This window comes from Periplaneta americana, chromosome 3 (assembly GCF_040183065.1).
Source record: "Periplaneta americana isolate PAMFEO1 chromosome 3, P.americana_PAMFEO1_priV1, whole genome shotgun sequence".
Lineage (NCBI taxonomy): Eukaryota > Metazoa > Arthropoda > Insecta > Blattodea > Blattidae > Periplaneta > Periplaneta americana.
In genome coordinates, this window is record NC_091119.1 from 121,618,168 (window position 1) to 121,636,033 (window position 17,866).

A 17,866-nucleotide genomic window follows, 5' to 3' on the forward strand; every position below is an offset into this window, starting at 1 on the left:
GTAGACTTCGAGCAATTTGATATGAACTGAATTAGAACACACGATCTGTACAGTGAGGGACATAAGTGTTGAGTGGGCGAAAATATTTCAAGATCTGTAGCGCGTTTCATAGGAGGCTATAGTTTTGATTTCTTCTCAGCATAGATATACTGGGTGTTCATTTCAAAGTGTGTCATGACGTCACTGTTGTTGGGTCACCGATTTGAAGCGAGTTTCAGTTTATATGTTAGAGAAGTTGCCTATTATTTAAGGCGTTCTTCAATCTGAACTTGAGAACGTGTACGGTATAACTTGAACGTCGTAGCAACAGATGGCGGTCTGTACGGTCTGTGTGCTACCATAACCTCTTTCGAACTGTGTTTTGCGCCGGCAAGTCGTACGCAGGGTATTTGTTATCATCGGTTGCGTACGGTAACATTCCACAACACAAATCAAATGCTCCGTGTCCATGTTGACCGTCGAAATTAATGTCAACAAATACGTAAGTAATCGTCTTAACCCTCTCCCCATATCCCGACAGTACGTATTTCCAAACAGTTCACATTCCTGCCACTACCGGCGTTACCGTACGTATCGGCACGTACTCTTCAGAATGAACGCCGTACTTGCTAGCCAACTTCTCTGCCTCTTAGATTATACACCTGAGCTGCGGAAGTGTAGGAAGATTGAATTCTCTAGGCTCATCAGCTAGCCACATGACGGCATACAGCGAGCCAAGACACATTTTGAACTGAACACCCAGTATAATATTTAAACGGAAAAGCGAAGCCAATGTGTCGTCAACGTATGACCGAAAACTTTCGGCTCGGAGCATGCGCGGTGTGGCATTCTTTGACTTAGTAGGCACAAAACTCGAGTCGCTCAGCTATTATGTCCCTCACTGTACACTAAGTCATTTTATTTATTTTATTGGTTTATTTAACAATGCTTATTAACTACTGGTTATTTAGCGTCGATGAAATTGGTGACAGCGAGATGGTATTTGGCTTACCTGATATCCGCCTTACAGTTGGGAAAAATCTCGGAAGATTTCAACCAGTTAGTCAGTCTAATCAGGAATCAAATTCACGTCCGAGCGCGCTTTGGATCAGCAGACAAACGCGCCTACCTTCTGAGCTACGCCAATGAATAGATACAAAGCTGGAACCAGTAAAATAAGTACTTATATAACAAATTATATGGTTTTGACTCGTCAGCAATAACTAGTCAGCACCTAAATTATCTTTTTTTTATTTATTTCTCTTTTTTGTGTATTTCTTTCCTTATTGATCCTGATCCTGATAGTGAAATACGTAATATATATTTTTATGGACGATTCTCAAACCAAAGTTATAACATCCATAACAGGAATACGACCGATATTCCTCTTAGTACGATATCGCTTTTCAATATGTAAAACACAGAGATGATGCAATAATTCGATTGAGATATTTTCATACAAATACAAATTTTCCAAATCATCTTATCGATAAAATTAAAGCCATGTATCTTGCATGTTCATGCTGTTATGATGTCTGTTTTCTATTTGTTACGCTTCTGTCAACGACGCGCCTTTTCTGAGAAAGATAATGGAGTGAATAGGAGTTCATCTGATAATTTTACTGTATTCATTGCATTTTATAAAATTAATTGTCACTGAAAATTTCACAATAATTAATCAGTATGCATTTTGCGAATTGGTATTTCAGTGGGATAATAGGTTAGATTTAAAATATCCTAACAGAATACATTTTGAGTTATGGCATTTGAACATCTTGAGCAAATGTTATGAACTCGATACTTGAAAGTAGTGATGAAATTTAGCTGTCACTCTCTCTGTATCTCCATGTCATAAGGTACTGTAACTGAGTAGGCTATAGAATGCCAGAATTTCCTAAATATATATGAGAATCTATAGAAACAAATTAAGATATCATTAAACAAACTGAGACTATGTACAAACTCGCCGTCAACTAATATAATAATGACAAACAGAGGTTTCCTCATCTGAGCACGGCATTCATGTAGTGAACACATAGTACACATAGGCTAAAGATTGGTAATATTGTGATAGTTCTTTTTGAGAATTTATTAGAATTTTACTGAGCGTGAGGAAGATCGGTTTTTTGCGTCAACGTATTAAGGGAATGTTCGTGGACAGGTTTCCGCACAAAACCGGCCCTTCTTTCGCTCAGTAAAATTATAATAAATTCATAAAAAGAACTATCACAATATTAATCCTATCACAATATTACCAACCTTTACCCTGTATTTGCATAGTATGTTTTCAATGTCTTCATAAACATAAACAGATTATACATTTTATATAAAATGTTTTTGACAGTAGTTCATAGGCTTGCGTACTTCCAGGAACGGGGTGGGCTACCCTGCGAAAGTTTCGGCATTATCTTTTTTCCGAGAATTTAATCATTTCGGCTTATTAATGCAGTATATTCTAGCAGTCTTACTAATAAACCGTGTATAGTTTTTATACGAGACTTATGCAGAGTTGAGACAGAAAACGTTACTAATAAACCGTGAATAAGCTATGGACGTATAAACAGGCTGTAACTATACAATGGGAATTGCTTTGCAGTAGTTATATACACGAAACCCCTTGTTTAAGCGTTGTATAAAGGGAAAAAATGGCCGCCCCTTTAACAGCTGTTCCAGGGGCGTATTTTGCGGGCTACCGGGGCTACCGGCCCAACTGTAATTTCAATGACGAAGTCATCAAAGTATTTTCGTCCCAATCAAGACGTCTGGAATTTGCATATAAATAGGTAAGGAATTTTATTATAGGGATTTTAAAATATATTTTGCGTAATAATAGGGTCAGCGGTAGCCCAGACCCTTAAACCAGTATACAGCTGTTCGTATCGACTGTCATTTTATGATGATGTTTACCTTGTAACCACAGAAGAACAAACCAAAGTTCATAGAATTATTAGAATAATATTGCTGTAGCTTGTACTCTTTGACCAAAATGTAGTGTGGTAATCGATTAGAGCCAGTTGTACTATCGATATTTACCACGCCAGTAAGTCTATGCGCCACACTAGAGAGCTCTACCGGATCCAGTAGAGAACCTCAGATATTCTATTACCTTTCGTAACGAAGTAATGACGAAACTATGACGTAGCTGCGTAACAGTTATACTGTTATACACGACGTATGTAGTGATTATTAGTAAGGAATTTACACACGACTTATAAACGAGCTACTCATTGTATAAATATAAGACAGTTAAACGTCTGTATATAGAGTTTTTATTAGTAAGACCGTAGGAATACTGTATCAGAACACTCGCTATTGATTCATCGTTTGTCATATTAAAAATTTAATGTTTTATGCCTCTACCGATCACCTGCAATTAATTTTTGCTTTCTCTCTTTACCTTACGAACTTTAAACCAGCTCCCCACTTCTCAGTCTCTGACGCCGTGTGTACGTACGCATTGTACGTTCCTTGATCCTTTATCTGGCACTTTCACGGAGATATTTCCGTCTAGCCTTCTGGCATTATGGGGCGGCAATGGCTAGTGGTGTAACTCGTGTGGTGCATCGCTGTGAAAATGCGCAAGAATCTGGCGTGTTAGGTAAGAATTTTTGTCTCATTTTGCTTTCTCTGGTTGTAACTCTATACAGCCTTTCTTAAAGCACTAAACATCCAACATGTTTCGTTATTCTACTGTCACGGTCATCTATCTCTCTCTCTCTCGTTTTGTCCCAGTTTCGTTAGTTCAATATTTTACCGCTTGTGGCGTGCGAATGGCCTGCATTTATGCGCGCGCATATTGTTTACTGTGAGTATAGGGCGAAACGAATGCACAATGTTTATATACTGTGAAGAAGTTTGCTTGTTATGCAAAATCATTAATTACATCAAATACCACTTTTTTGTTTTAATTACGAAGTTGTGTTTTGGCCTATGTAGGTCCAACTCGCACTTACTGTTAACTGTCAGTAATTGTCAGTTACCATATGAAGGGTACACGGGAAAAACGAACAATGTCACAATGCTCTTAAGGGTGATGTCATTATCTAATTCACTCTATTGCTACAAACTTTAGTGTTATTTTTACCAAAAGTAATTAAAACCACGGATACACCCATCATTTCCTTCATTTCAAGTAGAAACACCAATAAATTTAGCAGTAATATATTGAAATAGATCATTATCTCACCCTTAATGAAAATGTGACATTGTTCGTTTTTCCCGTGTACCCTTCATATTTACTCTTACCACGTGGAACAGCAGTAATATTATGTTGTGCTGACAATATACAGCACTTGAATGTACCAAAACATAATATTTATGGTCGTGAAGTCTCATAATGCTATTTTCAGATAATATAATCTCTGGATGCCCATATGGTCAATTTAACAATGACCCTTTGACTAGTATTTAATGAAAAAATCGTCAGCAGTAGGCCTTTTCTCATCCAGAGTGTAGACTGCCACTCTCGACTAATATTTATACAATATTTAGTTAATTGAACATGTAATAATGTGTTTCCTCTCTTGCCTGTTTTGAAAGTTTTTTTTTAATGCAAATGAAATGTTAAGGTAATTGCAATATTTTTCTTTTTCGTTTATTTTTTTCCTTCGGTTTTATCGATTTTTTTCTTTATCGAATATTTTTTCCTTGCATTTCTCGATAACATTGATCCCTTTGATAATATTATTTATACTGACTGTTTCCCTGAGGTGCCAGTTCACCAATGGAGTTTAAGAATCTGTTGAATTTCAATCAATCAGTCATCTATCACTGCATTATTTTCAGTTTTATATTGTCACTTCTGTCCTATCTCGGGTGATTCGCAATTGTTTTCTGGTTGGTAGGCTACGTAAGTATTTAGGAGGCAACTGAAATTATAGTGTGTCCATGCAAATCAATGAGTAGCGCGTTAATCTGATTATCAATAAACTCACAAATAATCAACCAACACCAATTTCCTCAGCATTAATCACAACCAATAAGTTAATTTTCACAGAATGTCACTTTATTGTACAGTATATGATTAATTAAATTTTCATCTTTAAAAATTCATTGTGTTTATAATAAAATTAATAATTTTATTTCATTATTCCGTTGTTCCTATCATTCATGTGTAGTTAGAGTAAATTGTTAACAATAAATGGCTGGCGGTATTCCTAAATATATGTTTTCGTTTTTTCTTTGCGAATGCAGTTGGCCGTGACAGCGAATGAATTATGTAAGTAAATCAAATATATTGTTAAATACTTGTATTCATTATTACCTTTACTTAATCAATTATTTATTTCATTTGCGAAATAATCTAATTAAATATCATGCGAAGTTTTAATTTCCTTTGTATCATTCTGTCCACAAAATTAAAATCTCTTGTGATATTATCAACAATAATCTTAAGTAAAAATTAATTTGCTACGCATTTCGGCTATACGCACAAAATAACTGTATGACACTTAAGTGCCAGCATTTAAAGTAATTTTGCCTACAATAAAAGAAGGTAAACATATTTTAAATTTGTGAACCAATAGAATTGAGGCAAATTTTTATGAGCAGACTTCTTGCGTACACGCATTCATTATTGATTTTTCTTCTATTGTTACATTTTGGAATGGTTCTAATTGATTTTAACGTCTTATAAAAGTAGTCGAACAAATGCAGAGCGTTGCTAAGTTACAGTTTGGCTCATATTTATTATAATTATCATCATCAGAATTAAAAAAGTAAGCTCTGTCTGTAGGAAAATGTACTCGTAAGAAGATACATCATGTACAGGAAGTGTTACTTTAATTGATTTTATATAACAGTTTCAAAATCAGCCTTTAAATTCATCTCCTCATACTGTCATTACTTTGAGCGCCTCATGTTATGTATCTATATTGTTCTGATTTTTTTCGTTTAACATTAATAATAAAAAGTCCATTCGCCTTTTATAAAAGCTTGGGTAGGATAATTTGAGATGTATTGAATATTATTCCACTAGCATATCCTGGGGTAGGCCGGATATGTAATATCAGATTCACGGCTCGAATAAAACGAAAGTAGACCCTAATGATTATCTACAATGAGCAAGAAAGCTCCACATTCTCCACACACTGGTACAGCGCCCAGGTTTCACTTTTCAGGTAGTTAGACATAATTAATAAGCGTGTTTACGAAGCGAGACGGATTCAAGTATTACAACCAATTAGATCATCCTGCCACTGAAACATTATGCGAATTTTGATACGTATTTATCAAGTCATCGCAATGTCGTCACGTTTCCCGAGTCCTATTTCCTGAGCAATGCCTTTTGTTAAAACTTTATTGCTTAACGGGACCTTATCCGCTCGTACGAGAAATACGTGATCTTTGATATCTTTAATTCCGGTCTGTAAAACTGTCCTCGCCCATTATTATTTAACGTATCAATTGTAGAGGGCAGTATGGTCGCCTTATTGACCCGAAAAGTTTCGGTTTTCGTGTACGTCTAAAGTGAAAAGTTGTAGGAGATTCTGCCCATAGTTAAGTAAAACTTTTTAGAAGCTGCATTTGTTGCCTACGTTCTCTACTATGCCTAATATTAGGAATATAATGCTGTAATGAGCATTAGACTATAAGCTATATACCGGTACATTAACATATGAAACATGACAACAGTGACAAGGAAAACTATTCCAACGGTTAAATATGTCAAACCTCCAATATGGTAAATGTTGGTAATATTGTGATGTGAGTAATATTGTGATAGTTCTTTTGAGAATTCATTACAATTTTACTGAGCGAGAGGAAGATCGGTTTTTTGCGTCAACGTATTGAGGCAAAGTTCGTGATCAAGTTTCTGCACAAAACCGGTCCTTCTCTCGCTCAGTAAAAAATTCTGAAAAAGAACTATCACAATATTACCAACCTTTACCCTATATTTAGATTTATATTGCGTAATTAGTATTCATTATAAAAAATGTGTATTACGCAGTAATTAAATCTGAAAAACTTGAGAGTTACTTCTGGCAACAAGCGCTATGGAAACCGTGTAAGGATCCAAAACCATAACACAAAAAAGGAGTCTACGTCTATCACCTTAGATATACGTTCTAATGTATGTGTTAACAGGATCTATGTTGAGGATATAAAAACAAATTCATGAAAATACGCTCACATACTTGAAATTAATATGTCTAATTATTACTATAACATCGGAGATAAATTTATTTGTACAAGCTGTAGGTATTATTATTATTATTATTATTATTATTATTATTATTATTATTATTATTATTATTATTAAACATACGATTTTTATTATGCATATCTCGACTATTTTTTTGTTTATTTATGATGTGCGACACAATATATTAATTATACAAATACTCACATACCGTATATGTCAGTTAGACCATTACATAATATTCGGTACCAATTACTTAATTTTTTAGCTCAAATCAGACATTTACTTTCAAATAGTAATATATGTGAAGTGTATAAAGCGTGGTAAGTTCTCGAACCTGTGTGTTATGAATGCAGTGCATTGAAGTGTGTCATAGATAATGCATTACATAGATAAAAAAGCCACCGGCGTAGATCTGTCGGCTAAGGCGTTTGCCTGCCGATCCGGAGTTGCGCTCGGGCGCGGGTTCGATTCTCGCTTGAGTTGATTACCTGGTTGGGGTTTTTCCGAGGTTTTCCCCAATCGTAAGGCAACTGTCAGGTAATCTCTGGCGAATCCTCGGTCTCATCTCGCCAAATATCGTCTCACTATCATCAATTCCATCGACGCTAAATAACTTTGTAGTTATAGGCCTACATCGTCATTAAATAACCAAGTAAATAAATACATAAATAGATCAAAATGCCTTCAATCCGCTTTACTCCGATATACCAATATTAACTTTAAAGATGCCTACATACTACGTAGACAAAATCTTAAAGCCATTTTCCTAAGTAATGGTAAATTAGAAATTATTTAAGGACTGGGAAAATATTCTGGGATTCATAAATTTGTTTTTTTTTTCCTTCTTTTTTTACATTAAACAGTATACAGTGTTCTTTATTTGAATAGAATAAATTTAATTCAGAGCTCCACATTTTATTTATTTTTCTAAACTAAATTGATTCCTTAACCCTTAAATTGACGAAGTATCCTACAGAATACATTTTAATTTATGCTCTAATTTTAATAAAATAACAAAAGAAATTGGTATGAAAATATAAACTGAAGCAAAATTACAGAATGATATACAACATTGAGTTAGTTGTTTATTATTTAATTATCTAAACGATAACATCTCCCTGTATTAACAGGCTGCCACAAAGACAGACCATATTGTACAATAGGCATTTGAAAGTATAAATAACATACATACGTTTAAGTTTAATGGAGTCATACAAGAATGTCAAGAAATGATTGAATAAATAATTAGGTACTAATTAATTATTTGAAGATCACTGTTGACTGCCGCGGTTTAAGAAAAACGAGTATGAGACATAAACTTCTTTCAATTTAAGGGTTAAAAAATTCACGAATGTGTAAAGAAGCGCACATTATGTTTTATTTGAAGTGCAAGGCATAAAGAATGGCCAGTAATGAATATATTTAATAATGGTAGAAAGTTGGTTCATGGACGGAAATAAATGTGAAACACGTGAAAGGTTGAGCAATAAAAAGCGAAGGAGCACAAAAAGACCTAGACTCTGTGTCGCTGCTCGCCGTTAACGCTCAGGCATTTGATGCATATATGCAGTAGGTCTACATAAAGCTTTTAACAGCTGTGATAGAGTTATCTGCTCGAATTCTCTCATGTTCTGGCGTTTACGAGTCGTAATTCTCATAAAATTAAAACTCTTCTGTGTGAGTAAATAGATAATGACGTGTTTATTACTCTACTGCGATTGTGTAGATACGATTAAATTGTCATGGAAACACAACAACATACACTACATACTACACTATTAAATTTATTCATTTTGAAAACAGTAATTATTATTATTATTATTATTATTATTATTATTATTATTATTATTATTATTATTATTAAAATAGGCCTATAGTGTGTTTAACACAAGGAAAAACACAAATTAATGGTTTTTGAAAACAAAGTGTTGAGGAAACTTTTTGGTCAATTTTTTACCCACTTGAAAACAAGTGGAAAATTCGACATAATAATGATTATTCACAAACTTTATAATCAACCGTCAATTTTAGATGTAACCTAATACGGACCAGAAGATTAAATTAGGCAGGACATGTTATACGTATGGATGACTGCAGCAGCATAAATCAAATATATATGAACACCTTTAACAACAGAAGACCACTGGGAAGACCTCGAAGTAGATGGAAAGATGAAATTCAGAAGGAATGCATGAAATTGGGAATTACCAACTGGGAGGAACTAGCAAAAGACAGAACAGAGTGGAAGCGTTTTGTGGAGTCGACATGCTTCATAATGTCCTTTGATTGATTGATTGATTGATTGATTGATTGATTGATAGTGTGTTTAGTAGGGATCTGAAAGCAAATCATTTAATCATTCAACGTTGATTTAACCAACCACCCCTATCCCAAAAGTTGAATAAAATAACTATTTGCGTTTCTGAGCATTGTACCCCTATCTCCTGCATATGTTATAATCCGAATCCGAGGCTGGATAATAATCTACACAGGAAGAGGTTTTTTTTTTGTTAGGGTAAGAATATAGTAAATAGAAACGTTAGGAAAGCACGGTAGATTTTTATGGTTCTTTTCGTAATTTTATTTTATATCTGTATCAAAGTGTCTGGGATGTAAATAAATTTAATAACGTAATAACACAACATAACATAATATAACATAAAACATGTTCTTTTGAAAACTGTGTTTGTTTTTGAGCGTTTATTTAATGTCAAGAACCACATAATTTCAAATTTCTTGGTATACACTACTTTAAAACTATACCATTTTTAGTGCAGGCATATTGGATTATATCAATGTAGAACGAGCCAAGGAAAGTGTCCATGAAATAGTCCTAATATTCGTATAAAATCAGCACAGTAATAAAAGAAATAACCACATATTTGGTTACTCTTACTTGAGAGATAGGTACGTTCTTTAACTTAAAAACACGAAACAATTTGATAAAAAAATTGCTTATTACTGTTCACACAGTTTTTCTTTTATTTCGTGCTATTCTCTTAATATTAAATGGAAATTTTGTTGCCATAGAGATAAAAAAAAGAGAATGCACGTCTCCAGGAAACACGATAGGAAGGCGGCCGTGAAATGAATTATGTATCTCGTTAGAGCGCGCTCGAGCGTGTTGGGCGGTTGTTCCTGCAGGGAATGTGTTGAAAGAGATGCACGCTTTGTTTTCCGTGTTGGCAAGACCCACAAAGCGACAGCACGTGGTGCGGGCTATTCCTGGCGCTAGGGACAGGATCAGGATCACTCACCTTCCTGCATCGCACCTGTGCGCTTAATTCGGTCTGGGTATTATTATCCCCCAGTTCACACGACCCTCGCAACTCACGTCCCTGCTGAAATGTCACTCTGCCGGAAGATTTATACTTGCAGGATGCACCGAAGCGATTGTCCTCGTATCTCAGCTAGCAAAGCGATAGATAATTGATTTTTAACAGTCGAACGTAATGGCGGGGGAATTTAGTAAGAATTTTTCCAACAACATTCTTTCTTATTTGTTAACTCGTGTTTTCTTTAATATGTTATGATATTTGTTATTCGTCAAAGAAATGTGATTCCTACATTGTAAGTTACAAAGATTATACCAGTATAATTATTTTAAATTTCAAAAGTATGATAAACATAAAAAATAGTAATTAGTTAATAAATATTGCTATACAAACCCTGGAAGAGATGATGTTTTTTTTTACTAAAGTTGTATTTAATATAAAGTTATCCAACGAAGTGGCTCTTGCGTTCCGCATGGGACTAGCATTTGGGAGGTCCGTGGTTCGATTCTCGGACCGACCAACCTGACTGTGGGTTTTCCGTGGTTTTCCAGTTACTTAGGCATGTGTCGGATAACATGTGGAGGAGAACAACCACCAAGATCACCCTGGCTGTTAGTGGTCTAGTATATTCCTTTTTTTTTTTTTTTTTTTTGAACTGGTAATGGAAATTACGGGAAAACGGCTGACCGGATTTTAATAAATAACCTCTCATTTTGAAGCTTGGAACCCAAAGTTTTTCGGAAAAATAGTAGTTTTCAGTGAAATGTCAATTTTCCTACATAATTTTCCTATTTTACAAAATCCATCTGTTGTCAGTTTAATTTTATTGAATCACGGCCGACTTGATCGGATTTCAGAACGAAACACACACTACAATAAACAATAGGCTATTACACGAAGGCCATGACCTGCAGGATTGCCGACATATTTAGAGCTCAATTCAATTTGTTATTAAAAACTGATTCTGCAGTGTATAATTTTCTGAGTACAGCTGTGTATTGGATATTAAATTCTGCGAAACTTGAGGTGGTTTGATGATATTATTACCATTAGAAATTAAATATTATTATAGTTAATATCATGATGGATCTATTTTTCATTAATTGTACATAATATTGATGCTATATTGATGACATGAAAGTGAAACGTTTTGAGGTTATGTAAGTAAATGTAGAGAATATCTTAATTTAGATCTTCATTTCTATAATTTACTGAGTGGCTGCTATATATAACTACAAAACGTAAGTAAGATAATAATATTGTTATTAAAAATCGAATATTTTTATACTTATTAACCCAGTGGGGTTGGGTCTTTTTCATATACTTAATGGCGGTGTAGTGTAGATATTGATATATGTCATTGTCTTCAGTATTGGCTCGAGAGAGCGTAAAAATTACAGTTCCTAAGGAAAGATCAAAAGGTATTACTTACTGATAAAATAAGAGGCCTAGAAAATTTTGTAGTCTCCAGATCATTTCAGCATGATCTCTTAGTAGGATAAAATGATTTTACGCTCTACATTTCAAGTTCTACATGCAGCAGCTATACGAAAATGCTATTGTTCGAAAGCTTAGCAAACCTGACATTTTTTTTACTTTTGCCTACAATCCACAATGACCTGAAATAGCTACTGCTATCGTCCTGACATTGATACTTGCGTTTTCGCGTTGAAACTCTAAAACTGAAGTCGGATATGTTCTTGAAAAAGTATTTGGCCTAAAAAAATCCACTCAGAGGGAGTATGTTTCATTATTATGGAAGCAAATAACTATCAAAAAGACAAGTATTCTTCATTGAAAATAAACCTGAAAAATTTTTATTTGAACGTCTAACGAACTTAGTTTGCAGCTGCATTTGCTGCACAAGCCACTAGTTCTTGTATAAAACGATTTCTTAAATCTTAGAAATTTGTGGGTCCTGCCTTAAATAATCGATTACCCAAAGTATGATTCCCCGATATACTACTTTTTGACTACGTTATTGTAAATGTTTGTACTATTATCTTTTTTCACATTTCAAATGTTTTCTAATTTTTTGTACCTATATTGAAAAATTAAAAACTATGTATTTGACTACTTTTTCCTATTTCAAGAGTTTAGAGTATCGTTGACAATGTAAAATACAGTGTGAAGCCGAACCGGTGATTACATTTTTACAAAAATAATTTTTATTTGTGATGCAATTTTTTCACTAGTTATTGAATAAGTGTTGATATTATCTTTCTCACGTTTCGGTGGTTACAAAGTAAAAAAAAAAAGAAAAACTTAAAACATTTTATCTCTTATTAAAATATTTTATTGGCACTAAACAAAGAGCTTTACCTGGAATTTTAATTTAAATAGATTACCACCTAAACAAATACATTGGCTATATATATATATATATATATATATATATATATATGTTTTTAATAATAGTATTTCATTAACAATGCAATCTTAAGTCATGTCATGAAGTTTACTTTACTTTTAAGCTGTGGTTTGTTTACGGTGATCATCGCCGGGTGCACATCGCTGGCGATTATCGCTTGGAGTTGCTAGCAGTTAAATAAATGCGCACGGTTTCTTTACAGCGATGATCGCCGACGTAGATCGTTGGACGCGACGCAGAACGCTGGAGGTTGCTTCTAAAGCAAATTCAGGACGCACATAGCCGCATAAATGTTCAATAATCGATATTCAGAGAAGGCCGTGTAGAAATATTGAATCGAGTTATGGCAGCAAAACAAATGAGAATTGATAGCGATGTACTCTGATAAAGAAACCACTTCCTGACAATCATTGCCAGCGTTTATATTCGCCGGCGATGTGCGTTCGGCGATGATCGCCGTAAACAAACCGTAGCTTTATTGTAACGCTTAAAATTCTTATTTACCGTGTCTACTGATTATATCTAGTAAATATTCATTTTTCAGAAAATAAACAAAGAATCCGTTGAATTTTGTGAGAACTGTTAAGTTATTACGAGAATCCGCTTTTCGTTATACTGATGGTTATGAAACTATAGTTGACATAATTTATATTTGCTGGAAAATGTTGAAAGGACGTCATCAATTTTAGGCCTAACTACTGTAATTCTTATGATGAAGGATGGATAGAACAGAGAAAAATTCTCTCCTGTACCGAGACCCGAACCCGGGATTTCAGCTTTACGTGCTGACGCCTTATCCATTAAGCCATACCGGATTCCAGTACCGATGCCGGATCGAATCTCCTCTGTTCTATCCTTTCTTCATCATATGGTAACGCAGAATTCCTGCACTTAAATATCATATGTATTCAGTACATCATAATAATATTAATTCTTCTACATCATTGCACAATGCTTAGCGCGTTATATAATTGCGCATTTTATGTGCTTCAGTTGGCAAGTCAATGCAAGTTTGCGCTTTGTGATTTATACATTTTCATTGTGTCGCAACTTGATGTTCCTTTGTTAATTGCGGTCCTTTTTGCAGATCTGTCGGAGTGCCAGCTAATGCAGGTGCCAGACGCTGTGTACCACCTGATGCGCCACACGGCTCTCAAAGGCTGCAATCTGTCTAGCAACGTGATTACCAAGATACCGCCAAAGTTCGCCGTCAAGTTCTCGCTCATCACAGGTTGGTGCCCCGTCCAATAACTTTTCTCTATATGCATCAGTGTTCAACTGTTAACGTCATTAATTAGAAAATGTAATCTTAGTACGGAGTTTCTGTACAGAAGATTGCTTGCTCAGTGATAATTTCACCAGTACTCCATAAATAACAATCATTATCATCACCGGTGTAGTAGCAAAGGAGGAACATTGCACTGTAGCATTTTTACGGTGAGGGTAATCATGTAAATCCCTCATGTAGCCTGAGTGTTCCAGTGGCAGAACATACAAGAAAACTTCCTGACAACACTGGTATACATACATACATACATACATACATACAAAGTGTTCTGCCCATGGGCAGGTTTTTCACTGCAAACCCAGCATTCTCCAATCTTTCCTGTTTTGTACTTTCCTCTTAGTCTCCGCATGTGATCCACATTCTAGTATCTTAATGTCGTCTATCATCTGATATCTTCTTCTGCCCCGAACTCTTCTCCCGTTCACCATTCCTTCCAGTTCATCCTTCAGTAGGCAATTTCTTCTCAGCCAGTGACTCAACCAATTCCTTTTCCTCTTTCTGATCAGTTTCAGCATCATTGTTTCTTCACCCACTCTTTCCAACACAACTTCATTTCTTATTGTCTGTCCACTTCACACGCTCCATTTTTCTCCATAACACTTGACACTTTAAATTTTGCCTTAAATTAAATGTCATTATAGCTATATAACATTTACACGTCAACCCATTCATTTTTGTAGTATTTTTCTTTTCAAAGAGAGATATTTGTATCACAAGGACATGTTCAGAATTAAACATACATGTGTCACCCGCATGGAGCAGCATTCTTTTCTTCCGGTGCTCTTTCTAAGCTCTAATTACCAGCACGTCCATTGCCCCCAAAGAAATCTGCGCATTACATTTCCCTCCTTTGTTGGCGAAATTCCCAGAACCCGGGCAAAATCCCAACTAAAGAAATATTTCGCAAATGTCTAAATAAACCATCAACCACCTATATGCGCAGAATTCGTGCGCAGTGTGGCAGGCGGCCACGTGCCTCCGTTCCCCCTTCCCTCCCTACAATAGCAGTTTGAACTTTTGAACAGTCCTTGTTTCTAACTTCCTGGAAACTAAACGCGTAATGTCCTCCCCCTCCAGCTGCCGCCCCAAACACTGTGAGTGTACTGCGCACTTGGCCGACGTGCTATAAATTTAACGTGACTTTGCTTGTGCGCTGCTTGGAACGTTTATACTACCGCCGTATTTATTTTATACAGGATTATCCGGAATGCTCGTTCTTCGGCCAGGCCAGTTTTATCACTCAGACGATATGTACAAATTATTATCTAAAATAATGGCGACTTACTGTATTTTGATCCTACAGATTACCGTGATATTCTCATTGTATCGCAGCCACCACCAACACCACCACCGCTAGTACCAATACCACCACCATCACTATCATGATTATTACCACCACCATGGGGTATTAAAAAATATACGGTAATTTTTCATTTCACAATATATCTTCTTCATATTTTTTCACAGCTTTCTTGTTTAAGCTTTACATTTGATTTTCATTAGTAATGATACTGTCTGTAACATGTCTCCCAGTTTTGAGAGGGATGATTAAAGAATCAGAACATAAATACAATTTACGGTTGAACATTTTCAAAATGCTGAATAAATTTCTCTTATTGTCAGTGTTATACGATTAACTAAACGCAGCTCCATACATGCGTTATTCGTACACGACTATTCAATGGTCGCTATGAATCACGCAAGCTTGAATAAGATGTTCGTATTAGTACACGAATATTTAACATTGTATATGAATAACGGACAATATTCTTCAAAATGTCGATTTTTAACGCACATCAAAATGGACGAATAATAGTCTGAGAACATGTTGGTGTATATCTGCTGTCTATGGGATTCAACAAACGAAAACCATAAAAATAGAAATGCATTAGCGGACGAATGTTAGAGAATTCACGAAAGAATTAATTTTGACTGTATCAATGCAGAATTTGAAAAATCACTCATGGAATCGTTTCAAATGGTTTGAAAAAAAAAACAATCTCAGAAATATGGAACTGGTGCAGATGAAATCTTTCAGCCCAGCTGGTTTGCTTCATGCAAAGTTTTTTTGTCCTAGTATACCATTGTACTACTACATTGAACACAGAAGTAAAAAAATAAAAAATAAAATGTTTACTCATTTACAAATATTTATTTTGTTTTTATTGATTTCACATACACAATGCACTTTAAAATCCTCGTTCCACTTTTAAGTTATGCGACTAGAGTATTCCTGCTCGACTTCTGTCTGATGAAAAGTACACTGGAAATTATCTCCCATTGTCTTGGCGTTACGAGATAAACTTCGTGGAATTTCTGAAGAAGTATGCTTTAGTTTACGAACTCTGTATTATGTTTAATACTCAATAAACTATACTAAATATGTTTAAATCTTTCTTACTTTTATTGTGTCATTCAACACTTCGGCAATATTGTTTTACATATTTCAGGAACAATCAATGAATGATATAAGGTGTGAAGAAATCTTAAATACAAAATGTAAACTTCCGTAGCTGTCACCTCTGATAAAAAAAATCGAAGTGTTATTGTTATTCTGACTTTGCTGGAATTGTCTGTCTCCATTTCGTATCCCTTTTCACAATTTTAGGTTCGCTTATTTGAAGTGACAACATTCTACAAAAGTTGCCAAATTCTCTTGACGGTTAGCCAACATGTCGTTCCCGCCACACATCTATAACAAACCATACTTTCAAAGTCGGAATATACTCGTATTACTGCATTGAGAATTGTTACGTAGGTATTTAATTATTTTAAGCCTGAGCCTATCTTGCTCGACATTTACGCAACGATACCATTCACCACGTTTGCAGTTTTTTTTTGGGGGGGGGGGAAGGATAAATGCGGTAGCTTCCTGTTGCTAAACATAGAAAGAAACATGGATATTACGACGAAATGAAGAGAAACGAATAGAAGCACTTGAAATGTGGATATGGAGAAGACTGGAACGTGTGAAGTGCACAGACAGAATAAGAAATGAAGTTGTGTTGGAAAGAGTGGGTGAAGTAAGAATGATGCTGAAACTGATCATAAAGAGAAAAAGGAATTGGTTAGATCACTGACTGAGAAGAAACTGCCCACTGAAGGATGCATTGGAAGGAATGGTGAACGGGAAGAGAGTTCGGGGCAGAAAAAGATATCAGATGATATTAAGATATGTGGATCATATGCGGAGACTAAGAGGAAAGCAAAAAATAGGAAAGATTGGAGTATGCTGGGTTTGCAGTGAAAGATCTGCCCAAGGGCAGAACACTTATGTATGTATGTATGTATGTACCATAAGCGTCTCAATCTTACACAAATATTTGCTTTTTCCGCCGGTCATGTATGATTGTATTCGAATAGCGAATTTTGAGTATGTGTGGACGTCAACATTGTACAAAAATATTCGGCTACGCATGTGGAGAATAAAATTGCTCCACATTCAAACATTTCTTTCGTGATACTAATGAACGCCGTGCGTATGCGGCAACATCTCTGCCACTTCTGTTAGCGGGAAGTCTAAACACTCATTTGCAGGCGTTTTTCTTTTAAAATGCTTCATTGTATAGTAGTATTCCCAAGGACCAAGGTTTCTATGGGTGCTATTCATAGACATTTCGCTAGCTCGCGTACGAGCGTGCTACTAGCCCCGGCTATCGACTTCATATCATATCATATCATATCATATCATATCATATCATATCATATCATATCATATCATATCAATCATATCATATCGCTAAAACCGGTTTATGAATAAGAAAAACGTTAGTTCGCTGATCATCCACCGGAAGCCCGCGCTAAGAATG

General features: G+C 35.3%; 1 protein-coding gene across 2 annotated transcripts in view; it reads left to right on the forward strand.

The window, feature by feature from the left end:
* Sclp (leucine rich repeat containing protein 20 sclp) overlaps positions 1-17,866 on the forward strand; it is a 54,944-nt gene that overhangs the window by 28,385 nt on the left and 8,693 nt on the right. The window contains exons 1-2 of one of the 2 annotated variants that reach the window (XM_069821488.1): positions 3,499-3,577; positions 13,857-14,000. In XM_069821488.1, coding sequence (XP_069677589.1) covers positions 3,514-3,577; positions 13,857-14,000 — 208 coding nt within the window. In that variant the 5' untranslated portion in view covers positions 3,499-3,513. Of the gene's footprint in view, positions 1-3,498; positions 3,578-13,856; positions 14,001-17,866 lie in introns of those variants that run through there. The other variant, XM_069821487.1, reaches the window with a different exon arrangement.